General features: G+C 42.9%; 1 protein-coding gene across 2 annotated transcripts; it reads right to left on the bottom strand.

Annotated features, from left to right (window-relative positions):
- Window positions 1–185: 185 nt before the first annotated feature.
- Window positions 186–24,295, bottom strand: OPRM1 (opioid receptor mu 1). 2 transcript variants are annotated; one of them, XM_059835940.1, is made up of 4 exons: window positions 23,952–24,295; window positions 8,526–8,878; window positions 7,085–7,605; window positions 186–218 (listed from the first exon to the last, which is right to left on the bottom strand). In XM_059835940.1, exons 1-4 carry the CDS (start codon window positions 24,293–24,295, stop codon window positions 186–188), a joined length of 1,251 nt encoding a protein of 416 aa, XP_059691923.1. The 2 variants fall into 2 exon arrangements, with proteins under 2 accessions (XP_059691923.1, XP_059691922.1); XM_059835939.1 differs by lacking the exon at window positions 186–218 and adding an exon at window positions 702–740.
- Between the last annotated feature and the right edge of the window lie 1,000 nt (window positions 24,296–25,295).

Raw genomic sequence — 25,295 nt, 5'->3', positions numbered from 1 at the left:
TTGATTTTAAAGTCTGTTTTTTTTATGTGAGAAACAGAAGCAGAAGTTGAAGCTTGGAGGTTGTTTTTTTTCTTAAATGAGCACTGAAAGAAATATTTTCTCTTTGAAATTGTGGAACATGCAATCCTTGTAAGAGAAGGCCTCTTGAACTGCAAATGTGTTGTTCTAGATGATCTTGTGAGACTTCAGCACACAAATAACCTGCACAGAAAACACCTCTACAAATAAATTTTAAGAATAAATTGAGTACCCAACAGTATTACAACTCCATTTCCCATTATTTCCCATTATTAAAAGCTCACCTTCATTTTTCAAACTACAGTTGTCTAGCCTTTGAATTTTTGCTTCCAACCTGTTTAACACCACTGTAACTTGTCAAGAGCATGTCAGAACGCTACAGGTACAGTAGCTTTGTTTAAGTCTAATGTATGTATTCCTGGTAAACACGACTGTTTCGAACACTGGAGCCTGGCAAGCCCCCATATCTCTTGGGTCTGCTTGCTGTTAGGTTTCATGCTTCTGTTATGTGCAATGTAGAAGTGCTGCAGAAGCAATTTTTGACAGACTGGAAAAGCAGGCACTTTCCTCTGTGGTATTTTTTTGAGGGAAAGTGTATCCTACACATTCCCATAGCATACTGCCCAGACACACTGTGGCACTGGTGTGTAACTGCTTTGAGAGCTATGCGGCAGGAGACCCTGTCACGGCAGTGGAGTAGTTTCAGCTTCTTGAAGTTCCAACTGAAAGGAAAGAAATTGCAAATACAATGAACAATTACTTGATTTCTTCCCACCCACAAGTTTGTGTGTGTGTTTGCATGTGTGGTTTTTTTTTTTTTTAAGAGGAATTTACTTATCAGTTGCAGCTACTGTCTTTCCGTATAAAGCTAAACAGGTAGCCCAAGCAGTAAGGCAAGACTATGCCTTTGCAATAAAGCAACAAAGGCAGAGGGAATGATCACAGAAAAGTTTCATGTCTGACCTTTAAAGACAAAGAAATGTTAGTAGATCTGAAATTTGAATTAGCATTAGAATATATTTCATATCATGCCAGTTGTTCTCCCTCTAGAGGGAAACCCTCTATGAATTTCATGAGTATGGAAGGATTTCACTCCCTCTCTGCATTCTTTTTGTAGCAATTGCAGGGGAGTTAGTGTTTTAGATGATACCTCCTGTGCTCACATCAGTACATTGTCTAACTTCTGCATTTGCAGTTAAAGTTTAGTTTAAATTCCATGTGAGATGGAGTTACACCAGCAAGCAAACACAACAACCTCTCAGCCGTGTGTGTCCACAGTATCCACATTAAGTCCCATTTGCATACAGGGACAATAGCACTACAGATGTTTTCATCAAGAAAATCTGCTACAAATCAGATGCAAAAGATGTTTTCATCAAGAAAATCTGCTTACTGCCCAGCACGTCCTGAAAGTTTGCAACCCTTTTCACTGCCCAGCAAATGTTGCCCTGCAGCACTAGAACCCTGTTGAAAACAGGGTGGGAGACACTGCGAATAAAGGGTTTACAGTATGGAAAGTAGAGTTACAGATGAAGCCTGACTGAGACAAGAGAGGGAGCATGTTCCTGTGAAAATAACAGCACATGCCTAAGGGTTTTGGGGCAGGGAGAACAAGGTGCATTTTCTAACTGGATTGCTTTCCAAGCACTTTCAGCAGCGTGGAGGCTATTAGGACTTCCGATTTGGAGATAAATTTCTCCAAGGCCACAACATTACTCAAATGCTTCTTCAATTTAACATGCTATATTTAGGGATTTTCTTTATTCTGTATTGGGAATATTTCTCCTCAGCTCCTTTTGGACAGAAACTGACCTGATCCTAAATGCGAATGTCCCTGTCTTTTGGAGAAGCCTAGATCCAGAAATGAATTTTGAAGTCCATCTTCACTTACCTTTATCGACTAGATAAAATAGCAGCATTTCTTTTGTATTTTTTTACCAATGAACTTTTTCTAATTTATTAAGGAAAACATTGGATTGTTTTGTTCCCTGTTTATTCTAATTCACAGTTTAAGGAATGCCACAAACACAGGCAACCTTAGAAGCCATATAATTAGTTCTGGTCCTCATAGCATAGCTTATTCTTGTTTTCTTTCATGAAATAATCTGACAAACACACTCTGTTTTCTCTGCTACCTAAAAGATTCACAAAGGGTGCATGTCAGTGCAAATCAGCTACAAAAGAAAGCCCAGTTTTAAGGATCTATTGAATTTAGACAATCAATTCATAGATGTCATTATCTTGCTAGAAATGAGCTTTATAGGAAATCAATACTTTATAATTATTATTGAAACACAGTATTATTTACAAAGGAGATATGTCCATTTTCTAAAAACACACAGAAAGGCCATTCTCTATTAAAACAGGTAGATGTGAATCTGCCAACTTTTGGAGTTACAGAATCTGCCCAGCTTTTGTCATGGTTCTGCATAGGACTCACCAGCATTCCCCATATTTGTTTGTATCATCTGTCATATAGCACTGGGAAAATTAAAATGTAAGGAAGTACTTTCTTCATTTATTTAATCAAAGTGAAACTAGTTTTCAATTTTTCCTTGTTTCAGCTTAAAAATATTTTTTCTTTACTCCCAATATCCTTTACATTTCTACATGTGGCTGTCAATCCAAGCCATAAGGGCAAAGCTTTCAGGTCTGAGCACAAAGACCAGAGCTTCTGGTTACTGAACATATCTGAGGCATCTTTTTCAGCATATGAGGAGGATTTGCCGCTTCCATTATGGCATTTAGACACCCCAGTGGTTAAGGAGAAAGAATCAGAAGCTAAAAATACAAAAACCAGTCATATAGGATGACTAAATAGTCCTGAAAATGTGCCTATACATAATTTGCTTAGTTGCTTGGATATGTTCAGTTGGGGCTGCTATAAAAACTTAAATGGGTCACAAAGAAACTAAGTCACTGAAACAAATTTGATTTCTCAGATTTCTATAATTATTAATAATCCATTTTTTCTGAGTATTTAGGATTTTTTTGTTATTAACAGACAGATATTAACAAAAATGAAAGGTATTTGGAAAATATACATTTCAGGAAAAAAGTATTATCAATGAATTTTAAAATATATTCAAACCTTTTTTTAATCTAGGAGATAAATTAATGCAGAGAGTCTCTGTGCATCTGAAATAAAAGCTATTTCAAAATATTCATCAAGATCTTTGTTATGAATCAGGTTAATGTCAATGACATAAAAAAAAAAAAAATTCAGTCATTTGCAAAACCTAGTATTTGGTCCTTTATTACCATTACCTACCAATATTGGGTCATACAGAGAAAAGTTCAAAGTAAGCAGTTCTGCTTTGCAAGTAATTTTTCCAGGGTTCCATCACTCCTACTGTCGTTTTAACTCTTTATGCAAATGCACTTAAAAGATGGCATATGCCTCCTTGAAAATTAAAGTGAGCCAAGACTTCATGCTCACTTTGGAACAAATGTAACCTACGCATTTTACTGCAGAGTTAGTTGAGTGTAACACAGGATACACCCCCCACAGATGTGAAACATCTCAGTCTTACAACACTTCCAGTTTTTGCATGCCTGATTAGCCACTGTCTTTTCTCCCTCAGAACTATGTTGCTCCACTGAGCATGTGCTATTTTTATAAATGCTCACACTATCAGTGTTATGGATCAAATGCTACTCCATGCATTTGAAAGAAGCTGCGTTTCTGGAAGAGTTTTGAACTTGTTCCACTTTTTGTAAACGCTGATAAAACAATAATCAAACTCTTAATCTAGATATTTTTGGTAATGCCAAAGACCACAGAGTAGGCCAAAGGCTGGTATCTTAACTCAGAATAATATGAATATTTGTGATATTTCCTGTTACTGCTTTTGCACTGATAGAAAACACAGTTGTTCCTTCCACCAATGAATACTTATTTTTAAGTGCTTTAAGAATGTGAAGCCCTAAGCTGTTGAGTGATTGAGTGCTTGCAGTGCTCATTAACTTTAGCAGGAGTAAAGAATTCTCACTTGGCAAAAAGGCAACTTGTACTTGTAGAGCATCTATTTCTTCAAAAATGACTTGAACTGTGCCCAGTACTACACAGCCTTGCAATTAGAATTCGTACTAAATGCTCTCCAAGGCATCGTCTATACAAGAAAGAGCTTCTCAGTATACTTAGGTCAATACAGATATACTAGCTAGACTTTCTTGTACAGAAAGCACTTACCTGTGAAAAGGATGCCCTGTCAATAGAATTTACAAAAGCTCACTGTTCAAGCAAACAGTGGTTTATTTGGGGTTTTTTCTTTATTTTTTTTCTTTCTTTTCTGAGAGCAAAAGCTGCATTCACCCTAGAGCTTTCTCTGTTTAAAAAATCATAATAAAAAAATACTAGATTCTACACTTGTAAGTACTATACCAGAGAACCTTTTTAGTGTAGATTAGTCCTACATCCTTGTCTGTCATTCTGATAGTAGCAGACAACAAAAATGTTGTCTCTTACAGAAATGTTTGCTGGAGAAAAAAAAAATTAAGTTTAATATTGAAGTTTGAACATGGCTTGGTGTGAATGTATTCTATAGAGTTTGTGGAGAGTGAGAAAGACTGCACCCGATAGCTGGTGTGCTGTACTCCAGGGAGCGCAGCAGTGCGAAGGCCCAGGTCAGCATCCAGTGAGCACATCTAGCAGAAATAAACCAACGGCAGCAGCAGCAGCTGCCAAAGCAAGGACTGCAGGGGTGGTGGTGGGGGAAGTGAAATTGGGCCCGTTTATGGCCACTTCAAATTCTTTCAAATACCAGACCATGCAAAGAGACCTATCCACACTTCTATGAGGACATGCGCTTCCAAGTATTGTCTTCTCCCTGGCCCTGGAGAAAACTGCTAGCTAGTTGCTAGGAAGAGCTACAGAAGTAGTCAAAGCCGGGTAATCACACAATTTGTTACAGTTCTGCATACACTGTTTTTGTTCCCTGCATATTGGCTCTTTGCTTCGGTTTCCTCCCTTACTGCCTCACTCTGACCTCACTCCTGATGTTCCCCTTTCTCCTCTACACTCTTTTTCTCACCTCCCTTCCCCTTCAGTGTCTTTCCCTTCACTTTTCTTTACATATGCTTTGTCTCTTCCATCACTATTCCCTAAATGGAAAAAAACAACCAACCAACCAAGAACCCAGCTATGAGACCAGCTTCCTCCTTATTGCCACTATACAACTCACTTCACTTGCTTGGTCTATTCCTGTATCAGCTGGCTCTCTCCCTTGTTGGTGTAGGTTGAAAGACCTTTGTGGGAAGGATCATCTATTCTGTGTTTGCTCAGTGCCCAGGGAATAGACTTTATTTCACTCAGCCTCTGGGCAGTAAGTACCACATCAATCTTTGCTAAGGGTAGAAGTTTAGAAGGCTACAGCTCTCCTAAAAATAATATAAAGCAGCATAACTAAATGTAGAAAATCTGTGCATACACACTGCACTGTAAAAAGCTGGAATTGTACTAGATATAGATACAATCCTGTTGTCAGACACAGGCACAAAATTGACTCCATTGAGGGTTCCAAATACATTATTAACAGCTGAATCCATCTAATAAATTTTTGGTACACCTAGTAAATACTACACATATATACATACATACATACATATATGTATGCACCCATGCCAAGTTTGGCAGTTCTGCTCTGCCACCAAAGTGTGTGTAAGACTGAGCAGGTGCTAACTGGTTTCACAGGCCACAGTTTGGCATGTATGAATCAGATGCTGGTGAACTACAACACCAGCTGCAGATGCTTAACAAAACTTCCCCTTCTCCCTTCAGCCTGCTCCCTCCTCTTTTCTGGTGCAATGACTGTTTTGTCTGTTTGGAGGTGGTAATGTTCTGACACGGACTTTCTGGCAGCAGCTGAGTGACAGGTATGCGACTGCTTTCACAAGAAGCTATTGACTTCTGCACCTGGAGGAGGCAGCTAGCTTGCGGCTGAAGTGGCAGCAGTGAGAAACTGGTGCAGGAGCGACCTAAGTATATTGCTGAAAGGTGATATGGCAAGGAATGAAGTAGGCTTGTGCCTTTTATTCTTCATTTTAATGAATTACAGAGATGACTCAAATTTTTCTAGTGCTTGTGAGGTACATGAGTTACTTTCATGAACGTTAAGATTTGCCTTCATGTTTTGCTTGATGTTAACTGAGGGATGTGGACTGGAAATTCTCAGGACTAATCACAGGAACATGGATGTTGAACATGTAACAGAACAGCTTCTTTGCAAAAGCTAAGCAAAAATAACCGGAATAAAAAAAATTTCTATTTCTCTTGGTATCCGCTGTGCCATAAAATCCCTGCTTCTCAAAGGCTTTTTCTACATGGAAAAGGTATATTCTCAATATACCTTAAATGGCAAAATGGCACAATACTCCTTAACAGTTGGACTAGATGGTCATTGTAGGTCACTTCCAACTGAATTATTCTATTCTATTCTAACATGTGTGCATATATATTTGGATGTGTGTATATATATCTCAAAACCCACCCTAGCCAAAACAGATAATTATCTGATACCAGAACTGCATGTAGACAAGCCTTTGCCTACTTCTTGCACGTCTTCCAGAACAAACAAGGCCAGGTAGGCCTTCTTTGTACATCAACCAAAACTGTACAAGCACGGTTGCTTCTCTGTATTATTCACTGTTGCAATGGGAGACGAAGAGAGATATATATTCTGTCCCACTCCTGTCTCCCTCAGCAGACAAGGAGTATGAATAGAGAAATCTGTGATATTCTCCAGCCAGTTCTAAAGCAGTCACCTGTTGTAAACATCCTGCAAATGGAACACTGTTTTGGTGCTGTGTATATGCATGCATGCTGGACCCAGTCATACAAGGTACCTCTGAAAGCCCTCAGCTTCTGAGCATCAACTGGAGGACCGAACAACTAGCACCATGCAGGACTGGGGGCTCTGTGTATGCATACACCAGTTTCAAATATAACCTTGAAGGTGTTTAGACCTTCGAATACCTACAAATCAGTATAAACTGTAACTTCAGAATACATGTCATCTCCAAGCGGGAGGCCTGGATCCAGAGATGACATCTCCACTGCTAGTCATACCTGATGGTTAGTCCTGTCCACAGTGTTGGCAGTGGAAGCATGGTCACGAGTGTTTTGTCGGACTCGGGTGGAGTTTTGCTGCTCAATGGTTGAGGAAGTGGGGATGCAGAACTCTCTGAAACACCTTTTGAAATTCTCATCTAGAAATGCATAAAGGACTGGATTAAGGCAGCTATTTGTATATCCTAGAGCAATACAGAAGTGCCAGGAGACAGTCTGGAAAGTAGTTTCTGGGATGTTGACCAGGGCTTTAATGATGACATAAATGTGGATGGGAGTCCAGCAGACGATAAACACCGCCACCACTACAAGCACCATCCTTGTGATTCTCCGCAGGTTCCTGTCCTTCTCTTTGGAGCCGGATAACATGCGAACGCTCTTTAGGCGTAAAATCATCAGCCCATAGCACACGGTAATGATCAGGACTGGCATGATGAAGGCAAAGATAAACACACAGATTTTCAGGAGGTTCTCCCAGTACCAAGCAGGGTGGGAGAACGTAAGTGTGCAGTCAATGGAGCCTAGAGGAAAAAGCAAACAGCAGAGAAGAACAAGTGGGTCAGTTTTTCATTTGCTTATCTTTAAACCTGTTTTGTTAAATATCATAGGCAAATGCATGAAGATTTGCTAAGTAAACAGCTAAAATGAAGCAATCTGTGACCTGTCATTGGCACAAAAGTTGATAGGACACAGTGCTGCAAAACATGTATGAAGCATCAGTTACAAAACCAAAACTGAAGTAATGCGTTCTCTTTTGCATTTTATGGCTTGCAATTGCACGTATATTGGTCAAGAAAAAGAGTTGAATTGTCATAAATGCTTAAACTTTGACTCATTTTCACTTTCAGTATAAAACCTGGCAAAAAAAAGAGATGGTTTAACCACCATCTCTGCTGAGAGTTTGAGCATTTCAGGGCAGTGGGGAAGAGGGTGACACTTGTTAACTGCACAATGGAGGGTTTGGATTTATGTTGAGATGCTGTCCCTTCATGGAAGGTCTTTGAGCACCAGTGATCCAGAACGTGCTTTCTGCTCTGTATCATGTCCTGCCAGACTAGCTACAAAAGATCTATGACTGCCAACTTCCATGGGAATATCCTCGGTAAAGCACAGGCTTCTGTGCTATAGGAGAGTGCATAACCGCCCCACAGCTGAAGGCAGGCAGGCACAGATGCTCTTCCAAACACTACAGTAACTGTGTGGGGCAGGATCCACAGAAGGAGCTGGAGCTGCCTGTTGTAAAAGACAGAACATGTGCAGTGCTGTGTCCAGTCAACTACAGCCAGATGTGAAACTGTTGAAGTGGTCCATTTGCACTGACACCTGCTTTATACAGGTTGGAGGTCAAAAGTTAATCCAACGCCTCTGCAATAAAGTGAAACAATGCAGAAAGGAGTTTAAACATTGAAATACTCAATTTAGGAATGAAAGCCAGACTTACCATGCCTGTATTTAGTAGTTGCCATGAACATAACTGGCAGGCCAATGGCAGAAGAAAGAATCCAGTTGCAGACATTGACAATTTTTGCATTTCTGGGGGTACGGAAATCAAGGGCCTTAACTGGGTGGCAAACAGCTACGTAGCGATCCACACTCATGGTGCAGAGTGTAAAGATACTGGTGAACATGTTGTAGTAGTCTATGGATATAACGATCTTACAAAGGATTGTACCAAATGGCCATGTTCCCATCAAGTAATTCACACTCTGGAATGGCAGAGTACTTGTTGCTAGGGCATCTGCCAAAGCAAGATTGAAAATATAGATATTGGTGGCAGTCTTCATTTTTGTGTACCTAGAAAAAAATCAGCAAAGCACGTGAATGACCACAATTGACAATGTTAAACAAAACTGAGTCCAGTGCAGCATGTATAAGAAACTCCTGTGAAATAATGTGCTAGATACTATCCAAGGATCATATTTTCTGCTTTTAACCAAATGACCTTGCTATGGTTTATCTACGATAATGTTTCCAGTTCAGTGAGACATTAGTTAAATGGTGTAAGAAAGAAAAGATTAATTTAACTTGTGCAGAGAGAAAGGATACACAGAGAAGAAACAACATTATGAATACTAAAGAACTGAGAAATAATTTTTAAAAATTGTATTTGTACATATTGGAGACTGTATTGAATGGATAGCTTTTCTGTATTTGCTGATGTCACATCACGTATCAGAACTGTGGTCTATAGAAATGGGGAACTAATTTGTAGGTTGTGGAGTAGTAATGATATTATTCCTTAAGGAATAAGTACCTAAAAGATTAGTGCAATTATCACATCCACTGTGTCTAAAAATTCAGGCTTTTAAGACTTTCTCAGTTGTTTATAATTACAGAATTCTAAAATAATTTGTAATGACAGTTATTACATTGCTTAACTAATCTCAACGTCCTATAAAGTTGGACAGATGGTTCTTCCAACTAAATGAGAAGACAGGTGCTATTAACCAGATGCATCTAGCGTATCAATAGAACCACCACCCAAAGTGGATGCTGCCACCCTGTTCCTTGAGGAATGCATGCTCTGCTCCACGGCACCTATTTCAGCAGAACAGTCTTCAAACTCCTTTGCACCTCCCTCTTGCTAAGTCTGTGCCACTAACTTCCCAAAACCCACTTTCTGAATTCTGAATATGTCACACTTCAATCACAGCCAAGCAGACGGGGCTTTTCATGTTTTAATTTGTATTTGCATTGCTAAACGTAGAGTCCAAATTCCTCTGTAGTTTCATCAACTTTTGTGAAGAGCCCTTTACAGTTTCTAGCCCTTGTGTCAGCTGAGCAGCAATTGAGATCCACTGTTTATGAGGATGCTATACTTTTGCAGCGGTACAATGACTGTTTCACTCTAAGTAATGTTCCTGGCTATGCCGCCCTGCTGTCTTGCTTGCTGCCGAGGTTGCTAGGCACTGTGGCTGCCTGCCTCTCAGGGGGTCAGATGGCTTGCTCTTTTGATAAAACTCCCTTCTGTTTCTGCAAAGCAACAAGTACAGTGTTTGATCAAACATTTTACAATTTACGGAGTGGTTTGCAAGAGGAATAGGCCATTTAAAAAGATCTTTCAGGCAACCTGCCGAGGAAGACAAAGTGTAAAATACAGTATTTCATGGGTTTTTTCTCTCTGACTTTGATTTCTTCAGAACATGAGTCAACTGCAAAAAAACAGTGACAGGGCTGTGTAGGGAACACACATTTGGAACTTTTTTGGTAGGATCTGGAGAAATGCTGACCTCCTGCTGAATGCATCTAAATAGCTTTTATGATGAACATCTGAAGAAGTTTGCACTGGCTTTGTTCTCTCGTTTCCTAGCACTGTGCATGAGGAGCCACTAACAACCCTAATTTCAATTTAGGGTGTTTTTTAAAAAAATATTTTCAAGTAGATCCAAGCTCTTTCTTGATTGCTGTCTTGAGAAAGTATGATCTGAGTACAATACTTCCAAGATTTAAATAGAACCTATGTTCTGAAAGTACCCCAAAAACTTTTCTTACAGGACAACTCCAACAGATTGTAACACTGACTTAGGAAGAGGGAGATGCTGCAAGCATCCATGTCTCTCTCTGCTGGGAATTATGTAGAAAAAATGTACAGGATTGCAGTGTGGGAGAGGTACACAATAAGCTGCAGCTCTAAAAACAGTTTGGAGGGAGGAGAAAATATTTTCTGGGCAATTTGCTGGAGAATCTTGCATGGAGAATGAAAATAGCAATGTTTTTATATTGATTTTACTATTACCCAGAATGAAAATGCTGTACTAAGCCCTCCTTTTGCAATGTCTCCTCTCGTTTATCAATAATGAGTGTCTTTTCCATAGCTCTGACAACAGATCCAGGGCTAGCTAAGGTTGTGTCCAGAGAGCTAACCTGGAGGTTTGATTGCGTTATGAGCAGACATATCCAGCTTGCTCCAGTCTGATCCACTCAGGCAGCAACAGCAGCAGAGGGGCGGTGGCTCTCAATTCTGCACAGACGAGGAAAGGTGATGAGGATCCTGTGCCCTCACCCAGGCTGCCTATCCCTACTCAGCTCTGAAGTGATTGTCCTACCTTTATGGCTAGACAAGAAATCACGCTTAGGTATGCTGCTCACACGCTATTCTGGCACAGTTCTGTCTGGAGAGCACAACATCAGATGATAATGATTTTTTAATCAGCAATTAAAGCTATTCTGATGATTTACAGGGAATGCTTAAAACAGCAAAAAACCAAACACATCATCCAGTATGTAAGTAAGTGACTCTCAGGTTAGCATGCCAGAGGATGGGCAGAGAAAAGCTCTGAAAAAATGGAATCAAGCTTCTTCATTGGGACTGGTATGGGCCTTATCCCACTTAAATGCTACACATTTTTCAGTTTTGCTATCTTGCTTTCATTGTCAGTTTAAGCTTAAAAGTTCTTCTACTTATTTTGTTTAATGGGCTCTATAGGCTATTAATGAAGGATTTTGCCTGATGTACTCTGTAATCTTTATATTTCTAATCACCCTGCTCTTACAAAGAAAGGAAGCAGAGCTTTTGTGGTGATGATAGAAAGTATTTGCCTCCACAATTGCCTAATCAACAAAAGCCTATTGAAAGTCACAATATTCTTTTCAGTGAATTCTATGGGATTTGGGTGTTTCTCTGTACTGAATATTTCAAGATTTTAGAAAGGGCTTATTTCTGAAAGGTACATTCTGTTAAACACATATTTTTCCAAATAAGCAGATTATCAGTGTCCCCAGGATTTTTTTTTTGGTAAGAACAAATAAATACTGAAGTAATTCACAAAAAGTAATTTTAACAGCATGAAAAGTAACAGTAAAGGAGCTCTTCAAAGCCTTGATTGTATCTGTTATTATAACTTTTGCTAATGTATCAGACTACCTATTTGAACAAGCAGCACAAACATTTCCATCATCCAGCCATAGAGGTGTATGTGATGAGATTTCTATACTTCAGAGGGACCGGATTTTATATGTAATTAAAGTCACAGGATATCTGTATGACTTATAATACCAGAAGCATTGTGTGTATAAATGCAATCTCTTAACTGATACTGTTTTCACACTTTCATTCAAGGCCACTACAAAATTGAAAAATGAACAGATGTGTAAAGAAAAAATCTTAAATGCAAACCTATGAAAATCTGAATGCTGGTATTTATACTATATTGAAATTTCAGCATCTGAAATACTAAGTATATTAAATTTTGCATGACAACAAGCAAGGTTGCAAGTGAAGACAGAAGTTGGCTTCAGGCAACATTACTTTTATTTTCACAGCTCTGCAATGAAAGACAAATGGAGCAACATGATGACTCAATTTTTTTGGTGACTATTTAGCTCAATACATATTCAAATCAATTATGCTCATTATAATACTGACACCCACTAGTATGTCTTTTCTATCTCCTCAGTGCAGGTTTTGTATCATAAAATATCTACGTTTATGAAACAGGGGTTTTTTTTAGTAGTAGGAGATGATAGATCAGATTTACAACAGTAAAAATACATTTTATGTCTGTCTAATTCTGTAGGGCAAACTGAGCCTTGCCTTTATCTTCAAACCAGCACAGCTTTAAAATATACTTGAAGTTTGAAGATCTGAGCTGTAGAGGTACACTCAACTGGGATTTGCTTGGAATAAGAGAAAGCAATACAGAAAATCTAGAGAATCCTACTCAGATAGTCAGTAAGTTCCTAGCACTCCAGAAGAAATAGAAAGTCTTGAAATGACCTCTTCAACTGGCAGCCTATGGGCCATTTGTAGTTTGCAAACCAAATAAAAGGTTCACCAAACTAACCTAGAGATACCCCCGGCTCCGTTGCACAAAGTGTAACAGCATCTTGAGCACGACCCACGAGCACCTTCTCTTCCACCTCACAGACATGTGACAAAAGAGATGTGGGCACGCTTGTGCCTCTCTCTTTTCTGCAAGGCATGTGCCACAGTTCTGTTTCTGGCCTGCCTACTTCAATTCTTTAGTCTCCACCTTTACCACCTCCAAAATTTTTTGAAGAGTCTTTTCTTTTAAGTCTTAATGGCTCAAAAGTAAAGAACAAATAACATGAAGACCATGTATTTTTTTAAAAAACAATGAAATTTTTAGTTTGCATCACACCTCATCTAAGCCAAACAGACACAGTTGGTATACTGCCACCCGAGTCTTGTCCCTACCGCTTCTTGGGCAAGCCGTTTACATCTGCGTGGATTGTTGAACTATACCCTCCTCTAGACCCTTCAGCCCTTCTGTACCAGATCAGTTTTATAGGGTTGTTGCACCTCTAGACTAGTGCAAAGAAGGCAGAGAGGGGGTCCACATTTAGCCAAATGAATATAGTAATACATACCATTACAAATTAATTTGAAAACTGCTCCTACCTGAACAGAAACAGTGAGGAGAAAAGCAGAAACAGTCTTTTGCACTTAGGAAATGGGCTGGCCGATGATAGATTGGTAATAACTACTTTCAGCAACACAAAGGCATGCAAGCTTTTGTCCATAGAACGCTCATTTGGAGACAAAGCCTGCTTCAACTGATCCATATTTAAGTTCAGTGCAAAATATATGAAAAACTGGCTTAATTACAGGAGATTCATTGCAGAAAGCAGTCGTTCATGAAAATGGTTTGGCTGCTGAAAGAAACAACAGCCAGCAATTAGGTCTTGCATACAGACAACCTGACATAAGTCTTGTTGATGCTGGAGGAGATTAGGTTAGTGTTTCAAATTCATGTTCTTCTTGCATAAATGACTTGTTAAACAAATGAAGAATCATTATGTGCATACATTAGATTAGTTGAGGTCTCTTTGGGTGGGAAGATTAAAACATGTGAAGTATGCCTAGTTGAACCAATTTAAATGAACATTTATTTCTATGGCTGTTCTGGTGCATCTTGTATATGCAATTCAGAAACAGTAGGAAAGAGCGATTTTTTGCATGCTTTCCTGAGGTATCAGGTACTTTCATTTTTCCTTGAGCCCTTACAGATTTGACAAAGGTCATGTCACATTCAGGATGGTCTAGGGACCTTCTCCCTCCCCACCCCCCCCACCCCCCCCCGAATTTCTTCTGTCTGCCAATGCAATTGGTATGTTTGACACTGAAATGATGTCTCTCAGCTAGGCCATATCCTGCAAAGTACCTTTGAGCTAAAGGGTCTCAAATGATAGACTTAACTGATGACCATCCTATCTCATTGTTCTTTTTCTTTATTTTCATGGTAGTGGTTCTGCATAGAGTGGAAGACCCATAGTGCATTTCAGCCTCAGTTGTGACGTGCGCTGTGGCAGACTGTTACCTATTAAAGTTTTTAAGTCATATATATTCTGGTTGAGCTTAACCTACCTGTCTGAGAGTGTATGACTTAATCAGTTTGAAGATTTAGCCTTGATTTTTCTATTCAGGGATACGTCAGAATGCTTATGCCTTAAGCCATTAAATTCAAGCTCTGGGTACAAGCACTATAAATTTGTGTACAACCCTTACACGTTATTATGCGGTCAGGGCATCCAGTTCGGAAGTGCCATACTATGGTTAACAACATACTCATCCTTTTGATTTATGTTCTTCTGAAGAGATCATATACAAGGATGTAATTTAAAAATCATAAGCCCTCAGGGAAAACAAACAAGCAACAAATGGAAAAAAACCCCTCCAGCAGGTACAATGTTATAGCAGAAAATGCTCACACTTAGTTACAATAAAATTGTGCAATTTGCAGGCACATTCACTTACTTGCTGCACTGATCCTGAGTTTGGGGGTAAAAGCTGAACTTGGAAAGGGAACAAGATTTTACTGCCTTTAAGAAAGACAGAGGCAGTGGTTGTTTCCTCCTGTTAAAGCCTTGCATCCTGACTCCCAACACAGTGCTAGCCAGTCACTGCTGTGACCGGTGATGGTGGTTTATTTAGAGAGATGAAAAAACATACAAATCCCAAGCATCACTTCAGGTGTCAAGGCACGACATGCTAAGGGGGTGTATTAGATCTAAAATAGCAATGCCTAGTTATTTGACATACTCAGTGGGGAACGCAGCAAGGCCTCAGCATGTATTATGCTGGAGTAGCCTTTCCCTCACTTCCTCACACACCAGTAAGGCGATGTCCGTTTTCTGAAGGAGTTTGAATTTATATGCCGAATGTGGATCTGAACGTAGGGCAGATAACCGCTGGACTGTAGTTGCTTCAGTTGCTACCTCTTTTCTACCTAATACTTTGTTTTCCCACTGCCAGGTTCCTTTTCCACTTTATTCTCCTCCACAGCACAAACAAAATTAATCCGGAATTTCACCGAAGTTTACTTCCCTCGGGTTATCTTGCTAACACCTTTGACTTCCCAGCTTGTCCTTTCCTTGCATCCGGGGCTGTCTCAAGGCATATGCAGATCCACCAGCATTTGCTTACAGGGCCCAGGCAGGAGAAGCAGGCAGAGCACACCACTTCTTGTGGAGGCACATCGGCTCAGGGCTGTTTCTCCTGTACTCAGAACCAACTAGCGACTTCTCTCAGACGTCAGCTTTGGGAGAGCTAAATGAAAGCTATTTAGGCAGAGTCAACTTTCTTCAGACTCCTGTGCAGGACTTTTTGGGAATGATGTGGCACCAAGAGAGTTGGAAGGGCATCTGACTCACCCTGTTTTCAATTAATTAAAATCCTGTACTGGACTTTGGGCTAAAAGTCACTTGTTGCTTTCTTTATGGCTCTTCCTCCTTTTTTTTCTGCTGAAAGGCATCATATAGAGGTCCTCTTTCTGCTATTTAGTTTGAATTAGTGAGTTAGACCCTTCCCAGAGAAAACAAAACAAGCTTATTTCGTTGGGAAAAATAGCTATGTTGGGGAGGAAGGCTGGTCCTTTCCCCTGATGTCTGACTGAGAGGATTAATGAGCAAGAAGATTACTTTGGACAGAGCACACAAACTGCACTCCAAAATAACAGGTAACTATTTTATTATTTCTCTTGTATTATTTTCATGTTTTTTTTAATTACATGTACATGCAAAATATCCTAGCAGAAATACATACAAAATAGAGCTGATGTGATGCATTCTTTCTTTTTCCAAAAAGGAGAGGGGAACCAGCCAAGAACAGGTCTTTATAGATACATTCGTATCAACTTGCCACACAAACATTTAAGATGTTGCAATGTCTTACAACTCCTATTACCCTCATTTCTTTTTCTTTTCCCAGACACCATAAAAAGCTACTTAACAATAAAAAACAAATGACAGTAATATGTATGCTCCAATGCCCAAACAGTCAACTGCTGGTACACTTCCTTCCCTTCCAGCCTAGTTAAATGGGGGGAAAAAAATTATCTGCCAATTGTTCCAGGACTTAATCTGGCCTGTTTGTTAAACCACCTTTAGCTGAGCCTCTCTTTGCCTGGTGCTGAGGCCTATATGGGTCTCCAGTAAAGGCTGTTGCTTTTGCAGTTATTGTGTACCACATCTTTCTGAAAGAAATCAATGGTGCTAAAAAGGCTATCTCCAATATATTGCCATTATCCAGCAGTGGGTGCTTATTGCTGAAATTTTTGCTTTGCTAGGAAGACATGGAAAGGAAAACTGTCAGTGTCTTCAGCTTAACTTTCTCCCCTCTGCCTTCAGGGAAGCGTGATTGAGAGTAAAACCACCGACTACATCTATGATAACTGTGGTGACATTTTTCTAGAGGGGACAAGTTAACAGCTATCTTCTCTTGTTTCCAGGTGCTGGTTCCCTCCTCCTGATTTGTAGACTGATCACCTCCGGGGAGGAGCGCACATGAAACATTCTGTGCTTGGCCAGGAAGCTGGCAGGGAAGCCTTTGAAGACAGTCAGTCTTACCGCTAGTAGATGTGAGATCCTCGAAGGTGTGATGGGGAACAGCAGTGGTAACCCCCCTGGTCAGAGGGTATCAGGGAGGTAGCACGGGGTTTGAGGCAACCCTGTAGACTGTACAGATCAAAGTAATGCTTAAGCATACAAGGTATGGTTTCTCACACACAAGAGATTGGGATCTTCTAGTGAAGCTGTCGAGTGCGATCTGGAAAGGAGTGACAGAGGTGAGACAAAGGGACTGGAGAGAGAATAAATGCGGAGGAAGACTTGCCTGTGACGGGGGGAAAGGGGAAAGCAGGCGATGGTGGAGGCAGGCATGACAGAAAGAAGGAGCATGATTATGTGTTCTGAGAAGACTGGATCAAAAGTAAACCATGGATTTAGTCTCCATGTGACAAGGATGAGATTGTGTCTGAAACTGGGGCTCTGAGGGAGGTACTGAGACCATCACCTTATGAGAAGGATTTGGGTAAATGGCTTCTTGGATAATTCTTCTACAGAGGCACCACACCCCAGGGCTGGAGGTTAGCACTGTGCAAGGGGGAAAACAGGAAAAGATACCCTAACTGCTGCTCCCTGTTCTCCCTTAAGAAAGAGACTTCTCTCAGCTGGGATTGCTCCGTACAACACAACGAGGAGGAGATGCTCCATTTTACACAAACATTTTTGTTTTGAAGTTTTATTCCTGATCTGAGATACAAGATCTTACAGCTGATAATTGAACACTTCTCAGTAAGAAAGTGGAAAAAATATGCTATTTCATGTCTTTCGCAGTTATTTGATTAGCTATGGTCTGTCATCCCTACCTTTTTTCATCATGTAAATTCAAAGGAAAATATAAATAAAATTTAGGAGTGTTTAACATTAAACGGATGAATGAGAATGCTTCTTAAAGCAGCTGGGCTGAGCTGTGGAACTCCTTGCTAGTGAACACCATTAAAAGCCAACTTCCAAAAGGGAGCAGTGGCTTTGAAAGATAATGATAGCATCCCCACTTACAATACCATAAACCCAAACTTATTGTATAAACCAAAGAAGGCACAGATGGTTATAAAAAGAACTTCGCCTGAGATCAGCCTAACCACAGCAATTCAGAAAATAGTTGCTTTCAGCTTTTTAAAAAATACAGTTATAATGAGTGGATTTGTATTTCAAAGAGAATCATTAAGGATTGAAAACTTGTTTTCACTTGGAATCATAATGAAAATAAGTAACTTTTTGAAAATGTCTGTTAATCAGGATCTCTACAACATTCATCTTAAAACACCTAAGCTTAAAAATAACTAACTTAGAATCTTTAAAAATGTTCCAGAATTCTGAAATTTTACTTTATAGAATATTTGTTTCAAAGCAGCTTTGTTTAGAAGTGGTAATATTTGTGACCTTTTGTTTCCAACCTTATTTTTGATTCTGTTTTTTTTGGGACTGCTGCATGTTAGAAATGTCCACAAAAAGCTACCGAATAAATGCTGATGCAAACTGCAGCTCAGAAAGTCTCTCTGCAGTCTAACAGACTGTTAGAAGGATTCTCACACAGTGATGCCCCTATTTCTTCTGCTCTTTGACTAAACACCAGCTGCTGGCTATGGTTGGAAACGAGGTTAGTAAGCTAGACTACAATTCTGTGACATTTGGACTTACATCATGTTATGTTTGAGTTTTTTGTAAATGTGTCACTTTTTGATCCAGAAAAATTATAAAAGCTTATCAACAGTGTTCAGCAAAAGCTATGCCTGATGATTTGAAAATATACTGTAAGTAGAAATGAAGCAGTACTTCAGGATTATGTTAGCTAATTAGCTCATTAGTCATTAGCTTGCTAATAATTACATAATAGAAAAAATATGTGCTTGCAATATTTTCTAATTTTACTGATGCCAAGAAAAGTTGGTACAATTTGACTCATTTTTATGAGGAAATTACAAAAAAATCAGGAAGTGTTTAACATTCTTTTTCATGGGAGCCATTACAAAAATGATACCCCAGGAAAAATACAGTGGGATCAAAACAGCTTTTTCAAGAGAAATTGCGTGAGAGGGGATGTTTTCTGCCCAGAAGCGCCTGGTGGTAGCCACTAGCAGAGCAGGGGGGTCTGCCCTCCTGGGGCAGGCGTGCTGTCCCACGGGCGAGAGCTCACCGCGACCAGGGCCAGGCACAGGGCACAAGGTGGCACAGGGTCTGGAGACGAGTGTGGGGCTGCAGAGCCGACTGCTGCTGCACGGTCATCCCACAGTCGCCCCTGCTCCCTCAGGTTGCAGGCTAATGTATTTTGGGCCACATTTTGACCATGGCCATACCAATATAATTTTTTTTAAAAAGAGAATACAAAGGTACACATGCTGTTTTATCTCTCTGCTTCCCTTGATCTTGGGGGAGGGAGGGGAGCAGCTTGCTAATAAAAAATTTACCCACTAGCAGAGACTGGTACATGTCTATCACAAACTGTGCAAACAGGGAGACCTGCCTTTCTGTAATGCAGGATGCTGAGGGTGACCCCTCACTACGCTGCTCATTTAATTCAGCTTCTGTGCTGTTCCTGCCCAAACTGACTCCCTCAGTTCTGCCCCCAGATCTTCTCTGGCTTGTGCTGGTGAGCAGTATAAATTCATAATTGACATGACTGGTCAAGGCTGCTCTCGCTTTAGCCCACAGCTCTTAGCAAGAAGGTGGAACCTTTTCTTTGCAGACAGTGGAACAGGCAGGACACACAGTTGCACATGCAATGCCATCCAAATGCAGAGAAGTTCACACAGTTGTGGACAGGAAAGAAAAGAATGAATTTTATGCATTTCTTAGTTTCGAAATTCCCTGATCTATGCTGCTACAAGAGATGCTGTAGGCCTTCTTTCATGCTGCATCCATAATTCCATGTCACCTTGCAAAGAAGAACTCCTGTTTTTTAGAAAAACTTGCTTCACTTCAGCCACTTCCAAGCTTGGGATCATTTTCAGTTTATTTCTCTAAACAGACTCTCTCTGCTTCATGTTATGACCTCTTTCCAAACCACTCACTCTTCCCTTTCTGCGTACATGTGTGAAAATATTTATTCTTCCGGTGATATCAATTCTTTCTACAACTGAAATTTCACCCCAAATTCCATTCTACTTAGTAAAGCAGTGTTCCTGAAGTGTGGGTGAGCCAAGCTGAAGTAACCAGAGCTTGCAGTACTGCATAGTCTTTCCAGATTAGATGATGTTTCAGTCACAGCTCTTTTTTTCAAAACACTATTAAGAGGCTGTTTTGAGAAATGTAGAAAGAAATCTCTTCATTTCAGAGAGGACCTCTTTCCCTGTTACGATTTTTTTTTTTAAGCCGAGTAATCATTTACTCTAACGAAACAAGACATTTCTTTCCTCCTGCGAAGGATCACGAAGAACCTGAGGCCCCTTTGTTTATGATATATGACAAAATTAATAGCAAAGCAATTAAGGAATTACTCTTGACTTGAGTGACTTTAGTGGCTGTTGGTGGAATTACAGTCCTCTCAGGGCACTTGGCATCGTGGAGGACTGGGGCCACCGAGAGCTATTCCTCTCCTGCAGACCAGCGATGCTGAAGATTCTCATCTAGGATGTATTACAGCTTTCTAGCATATTGCCTTAACCACAGGGCATATTCTTCTTCCCACTCGAATGCGTGACTAATATCCCACTGACTTGATGAGAAAGCTGGAAAAACTTATAGATTATTGTGTAAATTCAGTCAATACCACATGGCACTAATTGTACACTCTCTTGTACTCTGCAGCAGCTGGAAGTAGCATTTGCTGTTGACATACCCATAACAACACTGTGTTCACATTAGTAATTTACACTTACACAAAGCACATGAGGAAAACAGATAAAAAAATTATCTACAGATTTTTCAGATTACAGGAAATTCATGGCTGGCAGTAAAACCTCTCTATTACTGCTGTCACTCAGAAGGCATTTTTTTGTACGTGACAAAGGAAACAGCTCAGTGTTAGTAACATGGGGTTCAGCCTCACACACTACAAATATAACACATAAATATTAATTCAACGATGACAGTATTCAGCTGAACAGGAACCATTTGGGAGAATGAGCAGGGTGGATGAAAATGCATTACTTATAAAGTAACAAGCATATAAATTGGAAATCCATGGACCTGCTTTGCATGAAGAGCCTGATTTTCGTATTGATAATGACAATACATTTCTAACTCCTTGTTGGACACGTCTGCTTTCTGACCCCTGTTTGCCCCAGCTGGGATAACAGGGTGGCATTGTGGACAGTTCCACACCAGGCAAGCACTTGCATGGCTCTGGCTCCAAACCCATGAATCTGCTTCATGCGGAAAAGTTGTAAGAATAATAATGTTTGTAAGAATAATACTATAATAATTTTTAAAAAAATTCTAAAGAAGCCAAGCATGTGCTATCAGCATGCAGCACACTGAATATGAAGTCACTGTTGCTTTCACTGTGTGAGTAGGGACGGAGTTTCAAATATCTGAGCACCTACTCCCTAACTCCTAATATTTTCAAGGCAAACCAGGTACCAATATCACTTTAAAATCTTATTTCTAGTAGTCTTAATTCTTCTCAAAATTAATACCAACTTCAATGTTTTGTTCTTCCTGAGCAGGCGTGGTGTGAAAGGTAGACAAAGAAGGGCAGCTTTATATGATGCCAAATTCAATCCAGTGAAAGGTTTGCCTCTTGTCTGTAGCTGGATCCAAGGATACATGCAGGTGAGCCTATAGCATGTATGCTCACCATTTCATATATGCATATTATATGATTGGGAATACTGTCATGTTAGTATAGCTTGCAACAGGAAATAAATCAAAAAGTTCCCTATTACTGTCCAGATATACTAAACCTATACAGAAGCACAGAAAGCAAATGCATTTTTGTGCTGCTTAAACCACAGATCCTATTCAACCATTAACATGTAAACTCTTTTTCATCCCAAATTGGTGAACAGCTGCATGATATTAATTGGGAAGGAATTCTGTCATATCAAAAGCTGTTCTTGCACAGGAAACCTGGGTTCAGTCCTGCCTTTGCCATAGAATTCCTGGATGGTTTTGGAAGCCATGTAATTTATTTGTGTTTTCTTCTGTAAAATGAAAAAAAAACATTTTTGCTTTCTCCTATTGCTTCTGGCTTTTTTTTTTTTTTAAGCTGTAATCTTAGGGAAAGATGTTCTCTTTAGATAGAAATCTAAATGCAAGTGCCTCATTCAATTTGGCTTTGTGGTGCAAGTGTAATTCAATTAATTAATGTAAGAAATATGAACCTAGTATGGGTTATGTCCAGTATAAATATATAATCCCAGGGCCAACCTGTGGCATATTTCTCTGCTGACAGCTGTCCTGGCTCCGTTATATTGTGCATCTGCTTTTTCTCCCAGAGGAATGCATTCAACACTGCTCAGTCGATTACCGTCATGCTCCTGTTTAGAAGCCTTGCTGCAGCTGCATCTTCACATAGATAGCTTGGGTCTCGGACTGACCAAAACCATGGGGCAGAAGAGAATCTATCATCTCCCCCGCTCTGCGCATTTCAGATGCAGCCTCTGAAGTATAGTTAAAACCACTCTGCGGTTGAACCGGTATAGCTTGAACCACTGACGCCTATTACTTGTGTTCCCATTAGGTCTATGAGCTGCACAGGCTTTGCAGTGACATCCCCAACGCGTGCCGAAGGAATCATCCCCCGCTGTGCCGCAGCACCCTACCCTGACTGCTGTCCTCACCCCCGGCTTTCCACAGCTAGCGCCGTCAGCGCTGCACCCACCGTGAAGCCACCCCGCTGCCGCTGGGCTGCAAGCCCCGCAGGGCGCCAAGCCCTGCTGCCGCCTGCCAGCTCCCCGCGGCCGCGGCACCCATGCCCGACGGCCGCTGCCCCGACTCCTTGGGAAACATGGTGTTCGAAGGGAAAAGGGACGCTTTCTAGACCTGGGGAAACTGGAGGTGCTGGGGCTGCCCCGGCTGGGGGCGAGCGCGCCCCGGGGGCACCCCCCGCAGCAGCGCCCGCTGGGCTCTGCGGGGCTCAGCGGATGCTTCATTTGGAAACGACGAGCAGCCACGAAGGAAGCGGAGCTCGGTCAGCCCCGTCCTGTCGCGTCCCGCCGCCCCGCTGCCGTCCCGCCCCGCCGCTCCCGGGAGGTGGCAGTGTTCCCCCACGGAAGCCGCCCGCCCCGCTCGCCGGCGGGCAAAGGAGCGCGTTTGATCTCGCTCTCACCCGCTTCCCGCCGCTTTGCGGGCACGGGATTTCTCGTGCGTGAACGACACGCTTGGGAGTGACCTGTGAAAGCCCGGGTGGGCTTGCGGGCGAGAAAGTTGCGAAGTGCTGCAGCACAGCCGGGAAGCCGGGATTACGGATAGCGGCCGCGATCCTGGCGTATTTATATACGAGTATGCGCATGTATGTATATATACATAAATGCATATATATGTGTGTATATATATAAATGTATATTAATATAAACACATACATCAAGACTTGAGGCAGAGGATCTATCAACCGGGGCGGAGAGAAGCGTTTAGCCGCGATGCCATTTACATTCTGCTTGTGCGTTTGGGAGACGTGGGGGGAAAGACGCACGGATGTGTGCCGGGTGTCCGTGTGCGACCCTGTACCCGCACACGCTCGCAGGCAGTGGCTAAAGTCCCTTTAAATCCTCCCTCCTCAGCGGACAGGTGCGGGATTCAGGCCTCGTTGGCCACAGCAGATCGCAGTGGTGCTGCAGCACGGAGGGTCCGTAGAGCATCCCCGGACCCGCAGCGGTTTCTGACGGACCGCCCGGCCCGGCCGGTCCTCACGGCCCCACCGCAAGTTTCTCTTCACCGATCACCCGCGCCGGCACTTTCTCAAAAGCCTCCTTCCCTTCCCCGCGGGGGCAGGAGCCCCTCCGCACCCCCCGTGCGGCCCTTTGCGCGCTGCCTGCCGGAAAGGGACCGCAGCATCCCCGGTCGGGACGCCGGCCCGCAGCCTGGCTCCCCGCGGCGGGGCGTCCGCCCCGACGGCAGCGACCGGGGGCTGCGAAGCAGGGCAGGGCAGGCAAGGCAGGGCGGGGCGGGGCAGGGCAGCACTCACCTGACGATGACATACATGACCAAGAAGTTGCCGAAAAGCCCCACGACGCAGACCACAGAGTAAAGGGCCATGATGGCGATGGCCGTGACCACGGAGGGGCCGCCGCCCGCGGGCGCACAGGGTCCGCCGCCGCCCGCGCTGCCGTTGGCGCCGCCGCAGGGCTCGGAGCGGTTCCAGCCCGCGACCGCCGCCGCCGAGGCGTTGCCCCAGGCGCCCGGCGGCGCGGCCGCGCAGGGCGGCGCGGCGGGGCGGCAGGAGGCGGAGGCGTTGGCGGCGAAGGGGACCTCCAGGGCGCCGGCGAGGAGGGGCGCGGAGCCGTTGCCCAGCAGGTAGGCGACGGCCATGGCGCGCAGCGGCGTCAGCGCGGCCCCCGGCTCTCCGCGCCCGAGGGATGCCCGGCGCGGCGCGGCACGACGCGGTGCTGGTGCGGTGGGCTGCTGTCGCGGTGCGCGGTGCCGGGGAGGCGGCGTCGCCCGCCCGCCCCGACGGCGCGCCCCGCCGCTGGGTGCAGGCACATGTGTGCGGCGGGCGGGGCGGGCAGGGGAGGAGGGGCCTGTGGCGGCAGGAGCGGCAGAGGGCGGTGGCGAGGCGGGGCCTCCCCCCTCCGCTCCCGCCCGGGCCGGCGGGGTGCGGGCAGGGCCCCGGCGCGGCCTCCTCCCGCGGTGAGCGGAGCCCCCGCCCCATCGCGCCGCTGGAAGGCCGGGGGGAGCGGCGGGCGCGCCAGCAGCTTTCCCCTTCCCTGTTGGTGGCACTGGAAAGCAAAGCGCTTAAAATGCGTCCTTCCCGAGCGCCGCAGGCATCGATGGCAAACACCAGAGAGAAAGTACCGGGAGAGACTGACTTCCCGGGCTCTGGACCGGGGCAGGGAGGAGATCAGTGAGCAATGAGTCAGGGATCTTGACAAAACGGTGCCCTCTGTAGAGCCTGGGGAAGAGATAGCTGAGCCTGGTAATAAAATGTGGTGAACTGTACGGCGCCACGCTGGGAGGGTTTTCCCAGGATTTTCGGAGGACTTCCTGCTCAGAGCTCCAAGGGTGCTCTCCCCTAGACCTTGGTGTGATTGTTATCGGATGTGATAACACAGATACGGAGGACATCAAAGCCATTCTTTGTACTGTACGTGCATTGTACTGGGTGTTTGACTTGCACACCACTTACTTGCATCAGTACATTTCCGTGATCAGTTTGTTCCAGATGAGCACAGCGATGCATCTCCAGGACTGCCTGCTGGATGGCTGATCATTAATTACTAGGACCTAGCTCTTCTACTGCCTCATCAATGAAATCAGAGGGGATCCTTGGTAAGGCAGAAAAAATACCTCCTAGTGAACAGGAAGGAGATAA

This window comes from Gavia stellata, chromosome 2 (assembly GCF_030936135.1).
Source record: "Gavia stellata isolate bGavSte3 chromosome 2, bGavSte3.hap2, whole genome shotgun sequence".
NCBI lineage: Eukaryota > Metazoa > Chordata > Aves > Gaviiformes > Gaviidae > Gavia > Gavia stellata.
This window is presented reverse-complemented; position numbering and strand designations above follow the sequence as displayed.